Here is a 23692-nt window from a genome sequence, read left to right on the forward strand (position 1 = left end):
CTCATAGCCTTCCTGATTGCCTTTCCTCACCCCACCCCCTACAGCCCAGATGGGGCCTTGGGTAGGTTTCTTCTCTGGGAAACAAGGCCTCTTTGGGGGGGGGGGGAGTTGATCTTGGTGGGTGGAGAGATTGGTAAAGAGTGACGTGCAGAGACGGGATCTGGCTCACTTCTTAGTTTGAAGTGGGGGAAGTAGAGAGTGGGGGGCTGGGGTAGAAGGCATAAATGAGTGCTATAGGGCTAAATGAGATCGTGTCCATGTCGAGTAAGAAGGAGGAAGGAAATGTTGAGGATGGGGATTCACTGCAGAGCCTCTGGCAAATGCAAAAGGCACATTTTCCTCAAGCCTTAAGCTGTGGCTATGCTGTGTGTGTGTGAAGAAGGGAGTCTAGGCAGCATTGTTCTGAATTTCCCTTTACCTCACAGGCCTGACTACCCCACTAGCCAATTTTCCCAATTTTCCCAGCCCCCTAGAAACAGGCTTGAGACCAGGCAGAACTCAAAAATCTCCATTTGAAATAGCATTCACCTCTTACCACTCTGACCTTCTGATCCCAATGTGGAGATTGGTAAATTATGACCCTTCCTCCCTCTTCCCCAAACCATGGGTCCTGTGTACACACATACAATAAAAGCATTGTGGGATAAAAGGATAATGGGCAGGTAAAAAACCACCCTCCCCCAAAAAACCTCTAAAAGGTCAATTTATGGGGTAAGTTGGGAGGGATGGAGAAAGTATCCTTCTCTGTTCTCTCTATTCCCCCTGTAACAAAGGTGAGTTGACCCAAGGGGAGCTGCTACTTTTTCCCATTCATGGTTTATGGGGGGCTGGCTCCTTTAGCTCAAGATCCACTTCCCTGGAGTATATTGTGGAGGGGAGGAATTGAGGGAAACTATGAGTAATTTACTTCCATTCCTTAATCTATTTGAAGGGAAGAAATTGAGGCATAAAAAGGTAGGGCAGGGGTGAGGACTACAGACCTTAGAATACCCAAATCTTAACAGTCATCCAAATCTCACAGTGTACCGATTCACACACACACACACACACACACACACACACACACACTCACACACACACTCACACACACACTCACACACACACTCCTCCCAATTTCTCTCATTCTGGGGTTTGGAAAGGAAGTGGAAAGAAGATACAATCCAGGAGGTACTCATGACTGCGGAGCAGACTAGGTGAGGTGCCTGTGGGTTCATGTGGTTTAGGGGGATGTTAACGCTATCTGAGTCTCAGGAGAAAAAGAGGATTGGAGGGGGGGGTGGTAAGGAGACCAGAAACCCAAGTCCCCAGTTCTGCGTAGAAGAGAAAGGGAAGAGCTGGGAGAGCTGGATTCTGGGAACTGTGGGTGCTCAACTGCAGAGGGGTGAAGGGTGGTCTGGGCATACATTCCTCCCCCCTTCTCTCACAGCCCCAGGGATTGGGAATAGGCAACAGGAATCTCAAAAGGGGGGAAGATGGATTAGGTCACCCCAGATTTCAAGGTCCCCAAGAAGCCCCTGGGGCATGAACAAAGGCAGGAGAGAGGCAGTCAAAACACACCATATCTCAATGAGTCTCTCCCCCCCTCCAAAAAACCCCAGTGACAACAACCACACACAGACACACACACACCCCAAACCAAACAAACAAAAAAACCCAACAAAAACCAACAACAACAAAACCCCCAAATCAGGTCCTGTTCCAGGGAAGCGCTTTGTCCCTGAATCTGAGCTGGAGGCAGCCAAAGAGGGAGGAAGGGAGCAGAGGGGAAAGGGAGGGGGGGCAGGAATAGGGTTTCTCTGGGGAAGCCGAGCCAATCATTGGGAGAGGGAGGGAAGGGAGCCCCCCATACACTGAGGATTAAATTGAAGGGGTGATGATGATTCTTTTCTACTTTGTGGTGGCAGCTCCCTAACCAGATCAGCTGGGCCAGACACAGAGAAAGGCCAACCTGAATCTCTTCTAAGGAGGGGAGGGGGAGAGATGGAAAACCATACTCATGCCTTCGCTCTCTACAACCCTCATTTTTAGGGGGTTGGTCATATTCTCCCTTACTGAAGCTTTCATTGAAAGAAAGCAGTAGCAGGAGGGAGCAGTTGCCATTTGCATAATGGGGGGGGTGTTCTGATTAGCTCGATGCTTTCCTCTTTACAGAGCAGTTCCTGCAACTGTCTACCCCTGCCTTCCCCCCCCCCCCCACACACACACCCTCCCGCTGGAGATTCACTTCAAACTCCTCACATTTAAGCATCCTCACACCCTGAAATAAGGAAAAGAGGGGCGGGTAACTTCGGGGAGCTCAGATTTGATCTCCAAATTGGCTCAGTTCCCGCCAGGGGCTTAGCTCTAGCTTTGGGGGCACAACTGCCCCCCTCCCCACCCTGCACATCTTGTTCTCATTCTCAGCCCCTGACATCAGCCGCCGCCGGAATCTCCTTGTTGTGCCTCCAGCCCGCTGCGGGGGAGTGAGGGGTGGGGATAGATGGAGGGGGGCTTAGAACCCCCCCCCCCATACAGCTCCTGTTTGGTCAGGAAAACCTCAGCGTCAGGGTCGAAGTGGGGAGGACGGACCCCAGATCCTGTAGCAAACTTTGAAGTGGGGGAGATGGCAAGAAAGGAAGAGCAGATTATAGCTCCCCCTCCCCCCATTCCCTGCTTCTCTGCTTGCTCCCCCCCCCCTTTCAACTTAGGGAAGCAAATCCAGCCCCTATCGGCCAGGGAAATCAATAGCTTCTGCATCTCCCCACATCTGGAGGGCAATGATCCTCCTCACCCCTCCCCACATCTGGAGAGCATCCAGCTGCGGAACGGTCGGCGCACGTTCCTCATTAGCCCCCTCCCCCTGCCCAAGTCTCCCCCTCTCTAGCAGTTCAGCTCCGATTTTCACCCCGCTAGAAGGGTTGAGGTGGTGATGGCTGTCTCTCCTCTGATATCCTGGCCTTACCTGGCTCTCCCCTCCCCCCTTACTCTAACAGTCTCCCCTACACCAATTCTCTCTTCCCTCCAATCTCACCTGTCTTCCCTTCACCTGTGATTCATCCCCCCCCAAGCTGTTTCCCTCCCTGCTTGCTTACCTGTTCCACCCACCCACCCATTTCCCCGCTGCGGTCCCCCGAAGGATATGGGTTACAGACCAGACGAAGGCACCAGCTCCTGGGTCGACTCTCCTGGCTCAGGTAGAAGAAAACCACCGGGGCGAGCGCAGGATAGGGCAGTCCCTCCGGTTCCGAGTCCGTACTGCCTGGGTCTTTGTCTCCTGGCCCCGGCCCCGGCCCGGGTTCCGACAGGCCCCCAGCTCCTGACAGGTCGTTGAGCCGCACCAAGGTTTTGGGCTGCCCGAACTCTTCGGCATTGGCTCCATCTTCCTCTTCGTCCATCCTCCCGCCAGCCTGAGCCCCAGGTCTGGAGCGGGGCAAACAGTACCCCCTGCGCGGGGGTGGGGGGGTCCTCACAGAACCGGAGGACCCCTGGGAGGACGCATCCGGGGGGCTCTAGGGCGGAGGCTGTGCCCCCGGGCTGGCCAGTTCAGCCCGATTCCCGCCGCCCCCAGGGGCATGCTGCCCGCCGGGGGCCCCCGAATCCTCGGTCTCGCTCCTGGCCCTCGGAGGGCCCCTCCTGGCCGGGTCCCCGCTTCCCCTGGGCCTCGGCTTCCCCTCCCTCCCCTCCGCCGGCTCCTCCTCACTTTGTTCAGGCTTCTTTGCTTCGCGTCCAGGTGCTGGGCGCCCGACTCCGCGACCACCTCACTGCAGCAGTAGGGAGTATGGAAGAGCAGGGGAAGACTGGCTTAGGGCTGGGGGCCACGGGGGGGGGTGCCCCTCTTCCCTGGAGCAAGGAGGGCAGAGTCTAAGCAGTCAGCATCGCTCCAGCGGGTTGTCAGTTGTAGTGTCGGTGGGGGAAAGGGAAGGAGGACTCTCCTGGGGTGGGGGTGGGGGGGCTTGGAGGGGAGCGAGGAGATGTTCCTTTCTCCTCCCCCCAACAAGCTTAGCAGTCCGGGTGGGGCGGAGAGATAGTGGGGGGCCGTCCTGGGCAGGGCCGGGGGCGGAGATGCGGCTGCTGCAGCTTTCGCTGCCGCTGCCGCTGCTGCCGCTGCTGCCGCTGCCTTTGCCGGCGCCGGCGCCACTGCCTCCCTCCTTGGACCAGAGACTGAAGCTAAAGCTTTGAGCCCAGCGCACAGCACAGCTGGATCCCTCACTCCAACTTCAAGCCCCGGGTCCCGCCCCTCCAGAGCTAGCCTCTCAGCCAATCCAGACGTGCCGCCGGCCTCACGCCGCCCTCTTATTGGTCGGAAGCTGAGGTAGGCGGGCAGGGGGGGCGGGGAAGTGGGGGTGGTGGTGGTGGGAAAGAACCACAGCTGGAATCCGGTTCCAACCCGGACGCCTGGGACCGCCCTTTTTTTTCCCCTCTCCCCCCCCACAACTCCCCCCCCCCCGGCCCCTCTGGAATGTGAGAAGCCAATCATCATGGCACAGTGGTCGAACCCCTTTTCCTATTGGCTGCTGGGGTCTCGAGGACTCCCTTGTTGGGAGCCTCCAGGGAATTAGGGGCTTGTACCTGGGGTCTACTGCCCCTTTGAGCTTGAACCCTTAGGGCCTTCTGTGGCTCCGAGTCTGTGGCTTCCCAGCCCCCCTCCAATTGAGTTGGGCTAGGGAAAGAACTGCAGCTTAGGAAATGAGAGAGACTGAGGGTTCAGATCAATCCAGGGGACCCGGAGGTGGGGGTGGAGGGCGGAGCTCTGGGTTTCCGAAGGGGCGGCCCATGGGGAGGGCAATGGGGCCCAACACGAAAATCTGGATGTTTTTTAAAGTGGCAACCCCAAGACCTGGTTACCCTGAGCTGGAGGATAGAAAGGCAAGACAGTTAGGTGGGGCCTAATGCAGGAGGAAGGGCTGGGGGTGGGGCCTCGATTGACCAAGGGGCTTAGGCAGTCGCGAGGTTTGAGGGCGGGGCTTGCGGTTGGATAGGGATGTGTGGTTTGGGATGCCGCGGGGGGCTAGAGAAAGAAAAACTATCAGTTTAGGACCTGTGAGGTAGGCGTTGCCTCCTCTGTCCTCCTGGGGCAAGACCGTGCCCCTCTACATCTGCCCCCTACACATGACCCTGTGTCCCCTCCTCTAATCCCACTTTTTAAAATCTGAGCTAGGAAGCAGCAGCTACAGGGTTGTCTGTCCAGTCCATCCCGAGCTCCCTTGGGACCACCGCGCTGGCCACACAAGGTGACAGGACTTCTTGTCTCGGTCGGTGAGGGGCCTTTACAAAGCGGACGGGTTTTTGTTGTTTTTGTTTTGACCTGGAGAGGGGAAACCTAGTCTGCTCTGAAGGACTTCAGCACCGGGGAGATAAGACTAAGGCCTTCTTGGGCCCCTGGAGAGTAAGAAGATGGTATGCGATTCGAGGCAGGGGATTTCAGGACGTCTGCTATTGATAAACGTGTGTGTAGACAGGAGAAAACTAGAGATACCTGGAGTTCAGGTCAGCTTCTGTAACCAAGGAAATATCTTTCCACCACCGCCCCCCTCCCAAGGCGTCGCACCGGGCCTTACTTTCTCCCTTTATAGAATAGGGACAGTCCGAAAGGAGGAAATGGGGAAAGGGGAGCCGGAGGAGTGTGCCAAGATTGGACAGTTCTTGGTTCTCTCAAGAGAAGCCGGAGAGAGAAGTCGGACCAGAAGTAACAAAATGGAGCTGGGTCTGCCCAACCTCCTAGGAGCCCAAATGCCGCCGGTTCCGTCTCAGCCACGCGCTCAGACGAGGTCTCCTTTTCCTCCTCCTCAAACCCTACACCCAGACGCGGCGGCCGCCGCGGGCGGCTGGCGTCCTAGTCCCAGCACCCTGGACAGGGGGTGGGGCAAGTAAAAGTCCCCTTCTTTGGCGACTTCGGGTTCCTACCCCTTCCTCGCCCCCGGCCTCTTTACCTAGATGCTCCCCCCTTACTTCCCATTCGCCTCCTCGGAACTACGGAGGAAAATGCGTTACGATTGCAGCGTGTTGGGAATTAAGGGTTAGACACTGCGAGGCACTTCCTGAATGTCACAGGGAGGGAAAGATACCTGAGAGGAGTCGGGTCACCTCCTTCTCCCGAGTCATGCCTGGGAAAAGGGCACTGTCCGGAGGCAGAGGGATGGAGCGCATGACCTCAGGCGTCCCCTGAGACTCCAGTCTTCACGACTGTATGAAGCAGCGCCACCCAGACAGACAGACAGGCAGACAGACAAGAACACCGCCCCCCCCCCCGACCCCAATCCCTCACTCCGGGTCGCGACCGGGAGGTTTCGGCTCCCGCAAAGGGTGGAGTTGGCGAGGGGGGGGGGGGCAGGGTTTGAGCTGAGGGCAGGGCGTCTGCGCCGTCGGCTCCCCAGTTGCCCTTCCGCAGAAATCGAGCTCTTACAGAAGTATGCAAACGAGGACGGACTCATTTAAACTTAATGCTAATGAGCAGATCCCCAGTCTCTCCCTCTCTCCCAGGCAGAGAGCGAGCAGCTGCTCAGCTTTGCGAGGGCCCGAGAGTCTTAAACTCAACCCGGCGCTGGGGGTGGGCGGAGGATGTCATCTTTTATGGGGATGATTATTTCTGATTTAGGAGACGAGGCTGACACCTTTCCTTTTAGAGCCACGGAGCCCGGGGGAGGGTAACTTCGGCCGCTAGCTTCCTCTCTCCCTTCCTCCCTCCCTCCCTCCCTCCCTTTTTCGGTCTCTCTCTGCCTCCCTCCTTCCCGCCTGCAGCGGTCGCCGCTCCCGCCCTGCGCCCGGATTCTCAGCAGCTCCCTCGGGTAGGTAGGCCCGCTTCTGGGGGGCACCGGGTGGGGTGGGGGGACACACTGAGGAGCAGAAAAGGGGAGATCCGGTACAGAAGTGACCTAGGCCCATGGAAGGCGTCTTGGCCAGGAGGAAACTTAGCTATTTTTCGCCCCCCCCACCTAAATTATTCTATTCATCTAACCCACCCTTTCCCGCCTTCCCAACCCTACCTAGAATCCCCAGGTGCCAAGTCCTGTGCCAGACTCGGGCTGATAAAGACGACGATAGGATGCAAGAATAGGAGAGCTCTAAAACCATCTTGTGCCACCCCTAATTTAACAAAAAGAGAGTAAGTCTTAGGACCCCTACAAGGAGCATTATAGCTGCGAGCAATCTAAAGACCTTAGCTTAATCTCTGCTTTTATAGACTAGGAAACTGAACCCCAGAAAGGCTCTCATTGGCTCAAGGGCACACAGTGAGGAGACACACTTTCCAACCTCTAATGGAGAGCTCAGATAAGGATCTTTACCTGCTCTTAAGGAGCTCCAAGTCCAAGAGAGGTAGTTTTCCGGGAATTTCTAATCACCACCCACCCTCTTCTCCTTCCCCATCATTATGATCACGACCGTCCTTGATGCACGCAGAGTTCACTGCTAACACAAACATCTCTAACACAAATCTGGAAGGAAAAAGCCTGGTTATTGAACTCCAGTTGGTACTATCCAGACATCTTACTTGCTTCTCCAGCCTTCGCTCTGTGGAATCATCTTGTACCCCTTCTCCCTTGCTCCATGGTATTTCCTCTGAAATATCTTCCTTCAATATCTACGGTTATTGATCAGTTTGAAGGGCATTTTCTCCTGATGCTTGACCTCCTCAGACTCACCCCCAAGAAATAACAAGCCTCAAAGACCTTAAATTTCCCTGGAGATTCAGCTCTGACTCTAAAAGTTAAATATTTCAGGGTTAGGTGGACTGGCATAAACTGAGGGGTGGAAGAAGCTCTCAAACGTGTGAGTTGATGGAAGTGGAGGAACCATGTGCTCAAATACCTCCTCTACTTGAAAGCTGAATTGCCACACTTGAGATCCATGAGCAATGCTTGTCTCCAGTGTCCCCTTCTCTAACTCACCATACACAGCACAATCAGATTAATTTTCCAAATGCCTCTGATCGTGGCAAGGTCTTACTCAAAAAACTTCAATAGCTTTCCATTGAATGTATTTCAGATTCTTTGGCCTTCACAGACTGGCTCCAACCTACCTTTCCAGATTCGCTTCCTCTATACACCCTCTCACTACACTATATATATACTCCAGCCTAGTCCAAACCAGGTCACTCATTCTCTATCCCCCAGGCAATACTATACTTTCTCACCTCCCTGCCTTTGCTTAAATTGCCCCCTACGCCTTGAATGTCCTTCATATCTCTTCCTGTAGAAGTCTTGTAGAAATCTTATAGAAAATGCAAAGTCGATAGCATTTCAAATGAGAGAAGTTCCTGTCTAAGAGGAGAGACAGAAAAAGGGGACAATGAAAGAGAAAAGACATTAGAAGCAGGTGTTAAAGGGTGCCAAATTGTGTCTGTTTCCCTGAGGCTTTAGTATAGGGGAAGAGAGACAGCTTCTCCTAAACTCTGCTTGTCCCCAACCAAGGTCTATGCTCTGGGGGACTGATAAGGCATTCACTGGAGCTGTGCCAATCAGAACTCCGTATGGCAGGTGTGTGAGACACGTACTAGATATATACTTTCACTGCTTCTACTATCCACTCTGCCCACTTCCCTGCTGGAGACCTCCTTTCAGCCATCCCTCTGTATTTCCTGGCCACATGGAGTTGGCTCTGGCCAGAAAGGGGATAGCTGCCCATGCTGGCCAGAACCCTAATCCCTTCCAGATGGGCTCAGTGGTCAGCACCATGGGCCCAGATGCCCAGGCAGAACAATGACATCCTTCACTCCCCCCCACACACGCACTCTTCAACCCCAGTGACCATCTGTGTTAGTCTTCACCTATACTCTCCCCAGGGATAACCTAGCCTTCTCTTTGCCCTTTCAGCCTGTCTCTTGTCTATTTCTCCTTTTGCTTTAACTCACCTAGCACTCCTCTGTCAGCTTTGGATTCGATGACTTTTTTTTTCAGGGCAATGAGGGCTAAGTGACTTGCCCAGGGTCACACAGCTAGTAAGTGTCAAGTGTCTGAGGCCAGATTTGAACTCAGGTCCTCCTGAATCCAGGGCTGGTGCTTTATCCAACTGTGCCACCTAGCTGCCCCCCCTCTGTCAGCTTTGACTCCCCCCACTCCTCACTTGTGGCATCTCCCCTTTTTCCTGACATCAACTTGGGACCTCTGAACCTCAAAATGAATTGGAAAGAGGTTTGCCAGGGCAATCAGATAAATGGGAGATTCTGATCATAGATAGATATGTAGGCTAACAGAGAACCTAGCCCACAGCTTCCCCCACCCCACTACCCAACAACTGTCTTTCCCCCAGGACTACCTGCTATCCGAAGACCCCTGGTATTCTGCACCTGAATCCCCCACCCGTTCTCTCCTGCTATCACTTCCTGTGCTCTTTACAGGGAATATTCACCCTCTAGGACCCTTCTATGTCTAAATCCTGTGATTGTCCTTTCTCTGGTCTGGTGGGGGAGAGTAGGGGAGAGAAGAAAAAAAGAAGAGAGGAGAGGAGGGGAGAAAAGAGGAGAAAGGGAGGCAGGAGGCCACATAACATTCAGAAATCATAAGAATCGTAGAACTTTGAGATAGAGATTTTAGAGATAATTTAGTCAATGCTCCTCATTTTACAGAGGAAGAAACTGAGTCCCAGAGAACTGATGTGATCCTCAGCAAGTTTGTATGGCATAGTTGCAATTCAAAACCAGGTCTTAGAGTTCAAAGTAAGTGTTTTTCATCCTGTGCCACACTGATAAACTATTTCCTGGTCTCTGTCCTCCTTCCCTATGGGTCACTTATCACCTATTCCTAATTTCCAGGAAGGGGTTCAACAGGGTACCTAGAATCTCAAGAATCAGGAGGACCTTAGTGAGCACCCAGCCTAACACCTTTATGTTAGAAGGAAAATGAGGAATGCCCAGAATAGTGCAACTACTTTTCCAAGGTCACACTAGGATTGGAACCCAACTCTTCTGATTACAAGCCAAGTAGGACTCTGCTTTTCATCATGATGTGGAGGCTGCCATAGAGCACTGGGAGTCTGAGTGAGGGGGGTAGGGGACAGGGAGGAAGGAAAAGACCTGTTCAGTACTAGAAAGCAGGTAAGGACAACAGACTTAAAAGAATTATGGCCTCGAACTGAAGTAGGAAGCTAGAATCGGGAAGGGGACTTCTTGAATGTGAAACATTAGATCAGATCAAAGGGGGAATGGGAGAATGAATGAAAAGACGGGGCTGAGTTAGGTGAAGGCAAATGGGATAAGCACTATCTCAGGTTGGCCGTGTCAGAAAGGCTTTTTCGGGGGCAGCTAGGTGGTGCAGTAGATAGAGCACTGGCCCTGGATTCAGGAGGACCTGAGTTCAAATCCAGCCTCAGACACTTGACACTAGCTACACAGCTAGACCCTGGGCAAGTCACTTAACCCCCATTGCCCCGCAAAAACAAAAACAAAAAACAAACAAAAAGAAAGGCTTTTGGGGAAAGAAACATGTTGGTTACTGAGCTCATTAAGATTCCTCCTTTCCAGCAGCTTGAAAGGATTTGGACACTTCCCATAATGCACCAAACCACATGCAAATGAGATTGTCATTCAGGTTGTTTTTTTTTAAATAAAGGGTTCTATAAGGATATCTTATTCTTCCCCTCTCTCCAATTCATCCAACTACAAAGAAATGGGAGGTTAGGCCCAGATTACCTTCCTAAACCCCTCACTGAAGGCTTATGAGCCTTTTCCTTGGATAAGAGCCAAGTTCTCCTTCCCTCTCTACTCTCTGGGTCCTTTACCTAACCCCCATACAGTTTCTTAATCAATGGTCACTGAAGGCTTGGGTCAGAAAGAAGAGAAATATGTTAAAAAGGGAACTCCACCTTCTTAGGTCCACAAGAGGACAGAATGAAGAAAGAAGGGGAAAAGGGACTTGCTGGAAGGATTACAGATAGAGTTCCCCAGAGCCACATATCCCTTTGTCCTTCCCCTTTTCGTCTCATTCTATCACTTACCCCTCCCCTTCCAGCTACCCTGAGTTCAAAGCCAAGACTCCACTCATGAGAGAGTAATCTAAGAATGAAAAGGAGAGAGGCTCTGCTCCACAGGGTAGACGATTAAGGTCATCCCCACTCAAGGACCTCCCCTCTACCCCCAGTCAGTTCTAATGTGAAATCGAACAGAACAAGCTTCTCATCCCTTCTTCCTTCCTAGCCTAGTGTTTGTGGTGATGGTGATGGTGATAGGAGGAAGGCTGAAAGGGGGAGATACTTTTTCCTTTAACCCCTCCCTTGCTGGGTTCCTTGATCATAGGATTATAACTTTGGAGTTGAAAGGGCCACCAGAGGCTATCTACTCCAGCCCCTTTGTCTTACAGATAAGGAAATGGAAGGTAAGAGAGGTCAGGGAACTTGGCCAAAGTTACACATATAGTAAGTGGCAGAATTAATATTTGAACACAAATCTTCTGACATCAAATTCAGTGTGTGTTTCATGCACTGTGCTATGGTGCCCAGGCTCTATCTGAGTTTACAGAGTATAAGGTCCAGGACCTCGGACACCTGGGTCTTCATCCTACCTCTATTGATCTTGTCATCCTCCCTGGGCTGAGCTGGGCTTTGCCCACCAAACCTCTGTTTCCCCCAACTTGTAACCACAGTAGGTGTTGGTAAGCATCAGACAGGAATGGAAGAGGCTCTAGGGGCCTTCTTCTTGGCCTCAGAAGTCAGAACCAAGGGCACTGCGAAGGAGTTATTGGAGGTCAGAGATCTCTGCTTGATAAAAGGAAAAACCTCCTAGTAATCAGAGATTCCCCCAAAGGGAAAGGGCTACCTCAGGAGCTCAGGGAATTCCCTATCACTTGGCTACTTGAATGGATTAGGTCCCATCTAGTTCTGAATCCTATAACCTCTGGGGTCCCTTTCAACCTTGTTATTCTGTGACTGGATGAATGGATGGATGGATAACTAAAGGAGGCAGATTTGAAGAGGAAGGAGAAGCGGTAGGGTAAGTATATGAGTATGTGGAGTATAATAAACACAGGAGCTTCACCCCCATGGGTTGGGATAGTGGGGCAATAGATTTGAAATTTCCCCGTTCTCTTAGGGGCAGGGACTAGGATTCTAATCTACTCCCTCCCTCCTCCTCTTCCCACAAGAGAAGTTCACCAAATTGCCTTCAAGGTCACTGCAGAAAACTGTTGGGGCCCAGGGGTTTATTCCATAGAGTCCATGGGGTCACCTTAGGGTCAGTGGGGTAGGGGGGATCAGTAGAGAAAATCACCCATGACCCTGTGAGGTCACCATGAGTTAATAGATGATGCAGGGCTCCTTGTTGAGCTAGTGCCCCACTTTGGACTGCCCCCTCCTTCTGGGTTCATCTATAGTCTGGATGCTCAAAGGACCCACGATCAGAGACCAGTCAGTCACAGGAGCAACAGTTTTCGAAGTTCAGCAGGGTCTGTGACAGGCAAGGAGTAAGCCTGATTTTCACATATGTATGCGGTGGCCTGATTCTCTACCTTCTGAAGCCTGGTCAGGAATGGCAACTGTCGGGCAAGGAAGCTGGAAGGCTCTCCATCATAGAGGATTAGCACCTGGGATAGAGGAAAAGCAGGCGATGCCCGAGAGGTTCTCGAGTGAGTCAGTGTGACCTGATGTCAGCAGGGACAGAGCTCGGAAGGAACAGGAGACGCTGGCTAGGGGGAGTGAGTCTCAGCTAGTCCATGCTCCAGCCTCTTTCTCCATCTCACCCCAACATAAGATCAGAAGGATTCAAAGCTGAAAAGGGATCTTAGAGATGACCTAGGTCAATGATCTCAATGGAAAAATGAGGAAACTGAGGCACAGAGAAGGGCAGAAATTCACCGGAGATCCCAACAGAGGAGCAATTGTTAATTCAATGAGCAACGATTCATTCATTCAACAGTAAGCTCAGGTTTATTTCTTATTTCTCCCCCACTACGTTTGATGGGGAGAAGCATCAAGTCTAGTGGACAGAGAGCTGACCTTGGAATTGGAAAAGAACTGGGTTCATGTCCAGCCTCAGACACACATTTGCTTTGTGACCTAGGGAAAGTCACTTAACTAACCTTTTTGAATCTCAGGCCATTCTCTAAGAATTTAAATTGCTGAACAGCTGCTGAACTGCGTAGATAAAGGGAGTTTCTTCATGATGTGTTCCCAATAGAGGAGAGATCATAGGTCTCCCCCAATGCCACCCCCCCAAAAAAAAGTTTGATGGGACTCGAAAACGAGGTTTCATATGGCTAGGCCGCTGCTGTTTAATGGCAAACAGGGTGGAGGGAAGAATATCAGGCTTACTTTGTTGGGCACATAGATTGAATGGACACAGTCGATCAAAGCCTTGGAGTCTTGACTCTGGGGGTTTCCACAGATGACAATCTGTAAAGAGTGTGGGGTGAGTTGCCTGGTAATTTTGATGGTCCAAGACCCCATTTGAAATTCTTATGCTGCTATTCCCTTGTTCTCTGACTGTGGTTCTCTTCCCCTCCCCTTCCCACTGAGGGTCAGGCCTCAAGAGAGGATTCCCAGGTCCCTTAAAGCAAGGGGAGGAAAGCCAAGAATGGGGACAGTCTGGACCAGCTGCTTTGATTATAAACAAATGCAGTCCTTGGTAATTAGGGCAGAGCCAAAATGCTGCTGGCTGTCACAGCCATGTTGCTGAGCACACACATAGATACACGCAGACATACCTGTACCCCAAACTCACAAACAAATGGGGCACAGGCACAAGTACAAACTTGTGCATATGCTTGTAGACACAGATGCAGATACAAAAACGCACAAATGCACACACAGGTGTGTAGGTACACATGCCTAAATAACATACGGGTGTGCACATATACAAGCAATCATGTGCTGATTCAGGCAAAAGCATACACAAACATCTCAGAGACAGGAGAGGGGTCCAGGCTTGTCCCCTGCCCACTCCCCCACAACTTCCCTCCTGGGCTTCCTGGACTCAGAGGCTCCCAAAGGAATCCCTAGCTCCTCTGTCCTTGGCCACCAAATCTCTTTACTTTCAATATCCCAACCCCACCAATACCTGCTTCATTGTCTGCTGCTGGATGCTCAGGGCCCGAACCATCTCCGGCAGTGCCACAGGGACCCTCCGAAGCCGATTGGAAAAAGCAGTCAGCAGCTTGACACACTTGTCCATCCAGTCCCTTCTGCCAGTGTAGCCATGAATCCGCAGTAGGTTGTGAGCAGACACCGAGTTAGCACTGGGCTCTGAGCCATCTTGATCTGGGAGAGTGGAAAGGAAGAAGGCTTGTCATGAAACCATGGAAAGAGACCTAGAATCAGCCCCTCCCTAGAAGCTACATTTGCAGGGAACCTGAGGAAAAGGCATTGAGAGGAGAAAAGAAGGAAGATGGGATGGGGGTAGGTGTACAAGGAGTGGGGCTCTGATCTCTTTCAAAGGTGTATACCTTACTCTGGAATTCAACCCTAGGTAGGAAATCACAAGGAAAATATTCTTATAGAACTATATGTATGTATGTATGTTTGTGTATATTATATATGCGTGTATGTATATGTATATATGTGTATGTATATATATATATGTGTGTGTGTATATATATATATTAGGATATACACACACGACCCTCTGAAGCAAGGACAACTGCTATAATTATTAATTATCCCCACTTTACAGCTGAGGCTTAATGGAATTACATGATTCCCCAGTTACTGGAGGTGGGATTCCAATCCCAATCTCTCCTGATCTGAATCTCTCCAAGCCCAAAGCTCTTTCTACTATATGGCATGGCCTCTCCTGGGGATCTCTTCCCAGGGTTCTCCTGGTTGGTTTCCCCTCCACTTCCCCCTTACTGACCGTCTTTGAGTCGAAGGGGGAGGTTGATCCCCAGTTCAGCCTCGCTGCAGAAATAGCCACCTCCTTGGGCGTCCCAGAAGAGTTTATCCTGCATATCCTGCAACCTCAGTGCCCACTCCAGCCATGCAGATTCCCTGGTGGCTTCGTACAAGTCCAGCAGACCTCGGATCACAAAGGCGTAGTCTTCTAGAAAGCCCCAGAACTGTGAGGAACTAGGGGGAAGAGGGGGAAGATGAGGGGTGGGCAAGAGAGATGGGTAGGAGGGGAGGGAACTATAGGGATGGGAGTGAATGGCCAATTAACATGCTCAAGGGCAGGGGTTCTTTGTGTCATGGACTCTTTTAATGGTCTGATAGAGCCTTTGGATTTTTCTCAGAATAAAGTTTTTTAAAATAATTCATAATGAAAGGAACCGCTAAATTTTAGAGATTAGTGGAAATAAAGATGTAATTTTTTCCCATGCAAGCTCATTAACTCCCTGAAATCTATCCATGGAGTGCTTTTTGTGGACCCCAGATTAAAAACTTCCACTCTAGGAAGGGCAAGCCGGAATTATTAAGGGGGAAGTATACACCATTCTGTCTTGCTTTGGAGCACTGGAGAAGATATTAGCATGTTCTCCCTTTCCTATTATGTCCGATTCTATTCCCGCCCTCTAAAGAGAGACCAGATGAAAATAGAGTTTCTCCAAACCCTTCCGGGTTCTTGGGATCTTCCCCACATTCCTGGTACTGCCCATCTGAACTCCTCCTCTACCCCAAACTTTGCCCCTACTCATCACTCTGTGGAGGATCCAAGCCCTGCTACTGCCTTTCTCTGTTTGGACCCTTACTTCTGCTCCACAATTCCCCCAACGACTGCATAGCATCCCCGAAGAAGTCGCCCGCTACTGACGTCAAACAGGTGTCTTTTCAAAAACTTGGCCCCATCGATGGCCTGGCTGATCAGCTCCTCTTTGCCCAGGACAGCCCCTGCTACTGCAAAGCCAGATACCATCAATCCTGAAAAGAGAAAAAAAGATGGATGGAAGATATGAGGGAGAGAAGTAGGGGTCTTTTGGGGGGGAGGGGGAGAAATCACAAGGATCACAGATTTAGAAATGGAAGCAACCTTAGAAGTCATCTTGTCTAATGCCTTCTTCATTTTATCAATAAGGAAAATGAGACAGAGATGACCTGGGTAAATAGCAGAGCTGGGAATCAAACCCAGGTGTGTTCATACTTGCAAATCCAACATTCTTTCCACTTTACCACACTTTCTAATTGTTCATAGTTTCTCTTTCTGGGTTTCTGTGTCCCCATCTGCAAAATGAGGGGGTTGGAGTAGGAGGTGTTCTCTTTTAGCTCTGACATTCTATGAGTCTAAGATTTATGCCCTGCTCGCCAGCCCCATCAGCCCATTTCTAACCCCCTCATTCTATCCACTCCTTCTTCCTGTTCTTGAAGGAAGCCACAGGGACTCAGCCATTCTCTTTGCTATTACTGTATGGGGTCAAGCGATCAAAAACTCTCCCCATTCCAAGTAACCAATATTCTGGGAGCCTGCTCCCCCCAGCCCCCACCCCCGACCAACTCAAAGGTACCAGGGCTGCCTTCCCCCACCATTCCAGGCAGAAAGCATCTTGATATCCAATCGGGGCCGAGACCGACGTTTTCGGATCTGTATCAGCTTCTCACGCCCAGTATCTAGCAGCGTCCGCACAGTTTCCGCTTCCAGACCAAAGCGAGCAGCAGTGAGATCCATCGAATACCTCACCGTCAGCACGTTCTGGCCCTGCAACTCTCCTTGGGGGTCCTACAAGACACAAGTATCAGGGCTGGCATAGTCATGCCCTGACTAAGACTCTAGGCCTTAGCATTTAGGGCTCTTCAAGCCCTTCCATCATCCCCAGGTTTGGCCCTTTCCCAGGTTTCGTCTCCCTCCCCATCGGGTATGAAATTCATGGCCTACTTCATGGTTCTTCCATTATGGCCAACCCTTACTGATGTCATCTATAATCTCCTCACCTTCGATCCTCACTATAGCTCACTATGCTGTGCCCACATTGGACATGAATCTCCTCATTTGCATGTCCCCCCCTACCCCTGGGCCTTCACCTGGGTGCTTCCGATGTTGCCTGTCTCTGTAACCCCATAATGCTTCATGACAAGTTGCCCAAGAGTCAACGGCTCAGTAGCGCCTTCCACAGGATCTGGAAGTAGGTCTTTGATCTCATTCACTGTCCACAGGTAATAAGCTCCCTCCTTGGGCTTCACCTCACCCTCAGGCACAGAATCTGCATCCTCTGCACTGTAGAAGCCTCCAGACTATGGGGAGATAGAAGGGTGGGGGTCTCTTCACAACTCTGTGTCTTTGGGGACAGGGCAGAAGAGGCTTCCTTTGCCCCAACCCTTATCCTCCCATGTCTACTTACCGGGTGGCTCAGGTTCTGGGTTACATACTGTAGGATGCCTTTGGCAACATCAGAAAATAATTCATCTCCAGAGATCTATAGGGATGAGGATTGAAGGGGGAGGAGAAGGAGGTGATAATATCTTGGGGAAAGCAGGGAAAATTCAAAAAGAGGTCAAAAGGAGGGAATCATGGTTTCAGTGTACCTTCAGAGATATCTGTTGGGGACTGTTCAAGACACTGAAGAATGGAGTGACCTGGATGGCCTTGGGAAATGGGGAAGGGCCTCTGAGCTATCCGAAAGATTAAAACTTTGCCTCCACATTTGGCCCATGGGGCAGGCAAGTCATGGGTCACCTGGAGGTCTTTGGGCATGATGAAGGTCAGAAATGACTTGGATATCCATGGGAATAGGATGTCAAGGGTTACCTGGAAGGCCTGTGTGTAGGCTACTGCCAGCTGAGCCTGGTCATAAAGCATCTTCTCAAAGTGAGGGATGTGCCACTGACGGTCAGTAGAGTAGCGGTGGAAACCCTAACCCCAAGAAAGGTATCAGGGCTCAAAACATGGCCAAGTCCATTTGATCCACTCAGCCCTCCCCAATCTGCTTCTTCTTACCTGCCCCACATGGTCCCGGATGCCCCCATTTGCCATCATTTTCAGCGAGTGCATGGCCATTTGCTGGGCTCGAAAACCATCAGAGGTCATTCGATGAGTGGCCCAATAAGAGAACAGGAAGCTTAAGATGACTGCAGGAAGAGAGGGCTCAGACATGAGAGGTTGGCCTCAGTCAAGAAGAAGCTCAAATCCCTTATAGTTGGAGAGCCCAATGGGATGTAGGGTGGGCATAGAAGTGGGTCACTGATCATCATGGGGAGAAAAGACAGATAAAAGTCAAATGCAAGGGGGAGGGGACAGGAACCACTGACCAGGTGTGGGGAATTTGGGGGCCTCTGCAAAACCACCGTGTTCTTCATCATAGACCTCTTCTAGCTGCTGGAAGCATCGTTTGCTGACTGCTGAGGCAGAGGGGGGTAGCTCTCGGTCACCCACGGTGATCTCAGACCTGGCCAACAGGGAGGCTGTGACCCGTTGACTGTTTTCTAATAGCATTGCCTTGTTTTGTTTCCACTGTTTAGGAAGGGATCCAGGGAATGGTTACACGGAACATAGGAGACCCTCCCCATGACCCTCCCCTTTTGTCTACTTCCAACATTTTCCCTGTCCTCCCTCTCAAAACCCCTCTTGTGCCATCCCATCTGTCCCTCCTTGCCTCCCCTACACGTATCCAGCCAGCCCATCCAAACAGTTTTTTTATTCTACCTCTGCTCCCTGTTCTCCCGGCCCAATTGTGTCCTCCACAGCTCTACCCTGCCTGCCACCCTCTATCCTACATGCATCATGCATTACCTGATCACGAATCCTCAGGAGGACAGTTCGGAAACCGACGCGTGTTAGTCCATCCTCAGGGGGGAAATATGTCCCCCCCACAAATGGCTGGAGGTCAGGGGTCAGCCACACATTCATGGGCCAGCCCCCACCACTGCTGGTAGCCTGGGGAAACAGATGAGCAGAAAATTAGGGGGCAGCCTGAAGCAGCCCCCTGCCCTCTGTCTTTCTGGCCTCTCACCTGCACAAAGGTCATGTACACTTTGTCCACGTCAGGACGCTCTTCTCGATCCACCTTCACACTCACAAAGTCCTCACTGAGTATCTGTCCAATCTCCTTATTCCGAAATGATTCCTCCTCCATCACATGACACCAGTGACAAGTTGAATAGCCAACTAGACCCATGACCAGACAGTGTGGATATGTGTGGCAGTGGTCATTAAGGGCTGTCCAGAAGGGGATTGTCCAGATCCCCCTGTACAGTTGTAATAGGGAGATCAGTGAGGACTGAGCAGAGAGGATATCAGTCAGGCCTAGCCACATTGGACTGAATTCAATCCAATTCAATGTTTATTAACCACTTGTTATGTGCCAGACTCTGCTAGGTGTTAGAGATACAAAGACAAAGATGAAACCGTCTATGCCTTCAAGCATCTTCCATCCTACTGAGGATGGGGGAGGTAGTGGAATAATCAGTAACATAAAGGCAATGCCAAGAGCCATTGAGGATTGGTTAGAGGGGATGTGAAGGAGCCATGAGGAGCCAAGGTGGGGGAATCGATGAGTGTTGGCCAGGGTTGGTGGGCAGTAAGGGCTTAGATGAGGAGAATAATCTAAGAAAATCAATCATGAACTGTCAGATGGGGGAGTCAAGTATAGTCTGCATTGTACAGCTAACCACAGTCCCATTGGACAGGATAGAAAGTTGATGTCCTCCCAACTGTTCATTGGGGCAGCTTATCCTAAGAGACACCACCTTGTTATAGTCACTACCCTCTACTCTAGAGTCTAGAGTTGACCATTTCCCAGTCAGGTCTAAAGAGGAGGATGGGGAATTATTTTACCTGAAAGAAAAATTGGTTTATTTTCATTCTTGGCTTTATCAAAAGCTTCTTGTCCCCATGGGAACCTAGAGACAAATTGGAGGAAGAAAGACAATGAATCTTGAGCCTCAGGTAAAGGAGATATCATTCAACAGTCCATGGGGGGAGTCATGGCAGAGTATAGAAAAGATAGACAATGTCAGGGAACTGGAGATGTGCCAACTCTCTCCTACTCTCTGGAGGGGAGTCCCTCACCAGTCCATTAAATGGAAGAATGAGAGGAAGAGAGATTGAGGATTGAGGGGTAGAAGAAGCTCAAAGTGGGAGCACTTCATGGTACCTGGGGTGGGGTAAGGGGAGTTGTGGGGAATTGAGGGGAGGAAATGACAGGAGCTTTTTACCAGTCCACAGGGTTGTAGGCATGTTGTAGTAGATAAGGCGACTTCTCATGGATCAGACGGTTGGGTGCCTGAAGCTGGGTCTGGTTATGGCTTTGTCGATGATCCTTAGCTCCCGTGGCCATAGCAATAGGACCACTCGCTGATGTTCCCCTGACCAAAGTACCCATCAGTGAGGAAAGAGTGAAGAATACATGTGGGAGGTGCAGGGAGGGAACAACCAATCAGGGCTAGGAAATAGCCAACACTGTACTCCTAAACCCCTCCCCATATTAAGTTCCCCCTTTCTTCCCCACTGAGCTCCCAGGTCAGCCCTGTTCTTCTCCCACAAACCAGACCCACCTTTCTGGAACTGTCAATAAGCCTTGGTTTTTAGAAGCCCCCTTGTGTTTTTGAAGGGGTGAAGAAAGGTGACTCATTTGGGGTTCCTTTTTCTAGGCTAGGCTCCCTACAGCTGCATCCCAGGTGGTAGGCAGGGATGGTGACTTGTGAGACAAGAGTTGTCACAATGGGTAGAACTCAGGGATTCTATTCCCTCCCCCCTTCCAAAGGGAGATCCTCCTCCATATTGCACTGGGTCTTGTTTCTAGAGACCCATGTTTCTCCTCAGGGACACTCAGAGGGGTCCCCTTGGGGAAAGCAGTCCCTAATCATCATGGCATGGTAGAAAGAGCCCTAGCTGGGGACTTACAAGGCCAGGGTTCACATCCTGCTTCTGATGCTTTTGACCTGTGTGTCGATGAACACCAAAGAGGTGTTCTCAGTTTCCTCATCTATAAAGTCAGGGGCTCAAACTAGATGTCCTCTGAGGTCCACTTTCAGCTTGAGACCTATGAACCTGTTATTGTAGATGGCAGGAGACTCAGCACTGGGAGGAACATCCTAATATTTACATTCCCCTCCAGCACCCCCCCCCCCCAAGGGAAGGATAGACTGGAGGATGAGTAGCCTGAAGATAGATCACAGGACCATAGATTTCTGGATGGAGGGGGCCTCAGACGCTGAAAATGATTACAGAAAAGGGAATTGCTTAGTGGTGATGATGGGGCATCCCAGAAGGAAGGGGAAAAGATCAGGTCCAGGGAAATCTGGATATGGGGCAAGGCTATATAGAAAGAAGCTATCCTAAAGGAGGATCTAGGGGAGTCAGGAAACAGCTCTAGATTTGAAGTCATAAGAGACAGGGCTTTATCTTCCCAATTCCACTATTCACCACCCAAAGGACCTTGGATAAATCACTCTCTTTATCTGTCTGGGCCTCAGTTTCTTCAGTAAAAGGAAGGGTTTAGACCACAGGCATACCACGGAGATATTGTGGGTTCAGTTCCAGACCACCAAAATAAAATGAGCATCACAATAAATGAGCCATATACATTTTTTGTTTCCCAGTGCATATAAAAGTTGTGTTTACACAATACTGGAGTCTATTAAGTATGTACTAGTTTTATGTCTAAAAAATGTACATACCTGAATTAAAAAATACTTTCTGGCTAAAAACTACTAACCATCATCTGGGCGTTGTGCAAGCTGTAACCTTTTGTGCTGGTGGAGGTTTTGCTTCCATGTTGATGACTGCTCACTGGACTGATCAGGGTAGTGGTTGCTGAAGGTTTGAGGTGTCTGTAGCAATTTCTTTTTTTCCCTTTTCTTTCTTCGCAGGGCAATGAGGGTTAAGTGACTTGCCCAGGGTCACACAGCTTGTAAGTGTCAAGTGTCTGAGGCCAGATTTGAACTCAGGTCCTTCTGAATCCAGGGCAGGTACTTTATCCACTGCGCCCTTAGCTGGCCCTGGCAATTTCTTAAAATAAGCCGATGGACTCTGCCAATTGGTTGACTCTTCATTTCACTTGAACACCTAGAGGCCAGTGTAGGGTTATTGACTGGCCTAATGTCAATATAATTGTGTCTCAGGGAATAGGGAGGCCTGAGGAGAGGGAGAGCAGGTGGAGCAGTCAGTTCACAGGCAACATATAAATTCACAGTCTTATATGGGTGAAGTCTGTGGAGCCCCAGAACAATCACAGTGGAAACTTCACAGATCACCATAACATATCTAATAATGATGAAAACGTTCGATATATCCTGAGGATTACTAGAATGGGACACAGAGAAACCATGTAAGCACATGATGTTGGAAACATGGTGCAGGCAGACTTGGCCAAAGCAGGGTTGGCACAAACCTTCAATTTGTAAAAAAACAAACAACCCAATATCTTCAAAGCGCAATAAAGCGAGGTGTGCCTGTGAATGATTCTGAACTATAAATTCCAACTATAAATCCTATGACATTATTTTAAGGACCCGAGAGGTGGGGATGCAGATACTTCTAGTTGGAGTCCCAAGGGGTTTCAGATCAGATCATGACCCCTAAATGCTCGTGTGATGATGGACCAGCATGTCTGGGAGTGCGGGATGGAGGGGGCAAGAATAAGCATGAAGAGGGGAGATGGATCCTGGTGGCAGAGAATGCAGGCTACAAATTTAACCTGGAGCCATCCTGGAGCCAGAGGGTGCGGACCATGAGAAACGGTTTCCCCTCCCCTGAAGTGGCCCCGAGGATACCTGCAGGTTCTTGTGCCGAAGTCCAGCCCCCTGGCCCCTTCAGCAGCTGCGGGACGCAGCGGCCCAGGAGTCTATGGACGCCACTGAGCATGGCTGCCCTAGGTTAGGGAAAAGAGTAGCGGGGATCCCGCTCAGCGGGCTGGGCCTCGGACAAGGAGGCGGAACCAAAGGATGAGGACCGGGCCGGCTGCGGCTCAGCCCCACCCCCTAGAGCCAGACAGCCCTGTTGGACCCTGCCCTTCCAGGGCCCCAGGGCTGCGCATCCCATGGGCAGAACTCCCAACTTTCAGGATCTGGCCTAGGAGCTGAGGCTGAGTCTACGCTGTCACTAATCGTCACCAGTCATTCACTTCCCCCCAAACCTGGGACTCTGGAGCCGGCTTCGGGCCAGCGCTGGGTCACCCCGCTTGGGTTCCTGGATCTAGAGAAGCGAGATTGCTTGGACGAGGGTCCATCCCTGGTCTCCGCGCTCCCTCAGGTGGCCAAGAGTGGGATTACGGGCGGGATGGGAGGGGCTGAAGAAAGAAGGAGGAGAAGGATGTGAGCTGGAAAGAGAAGATCCCAGGGATCCTGAAGAACCTGAAGCCCGGAAAAGTTAGATGACCCGCCCAAGGTTATGCGAGTAGTAAGTGTCAGAGCCTGGATTCGAACCCAAGACTTCTGACTGACTGCAAATCAAGTGTTCTTGTTAGTATACCTCACTGCCTCTCACTGGGAGCCTCCACAACACAACTGTGGTTGGACCAGCCTAACCAGATACCAAAGGGTCAGGTCATAGGGAAATATTAGGATTCTAGGATTTCTAGCTGGAAAGAATCATTTACTGCAAGGTCTCATTTTACACGAAAGTAAACAACTTTAGATGGGGGTAGTAAGAGGCGGAAGAAAGACAACCAGGAGGGAAGAGAGAACAGACCACGTGGTCCCTTGTTTTTTTTCTACACCTCTGCCTGAATGCCCAGCCCCTTCTCCACCTATCCAAATCACAGAGTCTTTTTTTCCTTTCCTTTTTTTTGGAATGAAAAAAAAAGTTTCATTTTTTCCCAATTACATGTAAAGATTTTTTTGAGTTCCAAATTTTTCTCCTATCCTTCCTTCCCTCCCCAGTCCTGAGGCTAGCAAGCAATCTGATATAGGTTATACATTACAATCATGT

The 23692-nt window shown here is 50.7% G+C and overlaps 2 protein-coding genes across 28 annotated transcripts in view; both read right to left on the bottom strand.

The window, feature by feature from the left end:
• The window catches only part of CACNA1G (calcium voltage-gated channel subunit alpha1 G), a 91452-nt gene extending 87836 nt beyond the window's left edge, over positions 1-3616 (bottom strand). For 5 of the 23 annotated variants that reach the window (XM_044000579.1, XM_044000575.1, XM_044000576.1 and 2 more), the window contains exon 1: positions 3121-3614. In XM_044000579.1, coding sequence (XP_043856514.1) covers positions 3121-3374 — 254 coding nt within the window. In that variant the 5' untranslated portion in view covers positions 3375-3614. Of the gene's footprint in view, positions 1-3120 lie in introns of all 23 variants that reach the window. The other 18 variants (XM_044000581.1, XM_044000577.1, XM_044000578.1 and 15 more) reach the window with 6 other exon arrangements.
• Positions 3617-10391: 6775 nt separating this feature from the next.
• On the bottom strand, positions 10392-21676 carry SPATA20 (spermatogenesis associated 20). 5 transcript variants are annotated; one of them, XM_044000159.1, is made up of 17 exons: positions 21480-21676; positions 20666-20812; positions 19978-20127; positions 19598-19662; positions 18774-18928; positions 18554-18697; positions 18073-18274; positions 17762-17892; positions 17573-17677; positions 17166-17240; positions 16849-17058; positions 16354-16546; positions 15585-15753; positions 14753-14964; positions 13961-14160; positions 13216-13296; positions 10392-12488 (listed from the first exon to the last, which is right to left on the bottom strand). In XM_044000159.1, exons 3-17 carry the CDS (start codon positions 20097-20099, stop codon positions 12318-12320), a joined length of 2235 nt encoding a protein of 744 aa, XP_043856094.1. In that variant the 5' UTR covers positions 20100-20127; positions 20666-20812; positions 21480-21676; the 3' UTR covers positions 10392-12317. The 5 variants fall into 5 exon arrangements, with proteins under 5 accessions (XP_043856094.1, XP_043856095.1, XP_043856092.1 ...); XM_044000160.1 differs by lacking the exon at positions 20666-20812; XM_044000157.1 differs by having other exon boundaries at positions 19978-20812.
• Positions 21677-23692: the final 2016 nt, after the last annotated feature.

Source organism: Dromiciops gliroides, chromosome 4, assembly GCF_019393635.1.
Source record: "Dromiciops gliroides isolate mDroGli1 chromosome 4, mDroGli1.pri, whole genome shotgun sequence".
NCBI classification, from domain to species: Eukaryota; Metazoa; Chordata; class Mammalia; order Microbiotheria; family Microbiotheriidae; genus Dromiciops; species Dromiciops gliroides.

What these genes read in the sequence shown, in the direction of transcription:
- SPATA20 (XM_044000157.1), bottom strand. Translation starts at nt 20,144, where the DNA reads ATGGGTACTTTGGTCAGGGGAACATCAGCGAGTGGTCCTATTGCTATG. An exon ending in TCCTGAGGATTCGTGATCAG is followed by an intron (nt 18,275 to 18,553) that starts GTAATGCATGAT and finishes CTTCCTAAACAG; the next exon opens with TGGAAACAAAACAAGGCAAT. An exon ending in CCCCAAATTCCCCACACCTG is followed by an intron (nt 17,893 to 18,072) that starts GTCAGTGGTTCC and finishes CTCTTCCTGCAG; the next exon opens with TCATCTTAAGCTTCCTGTTC.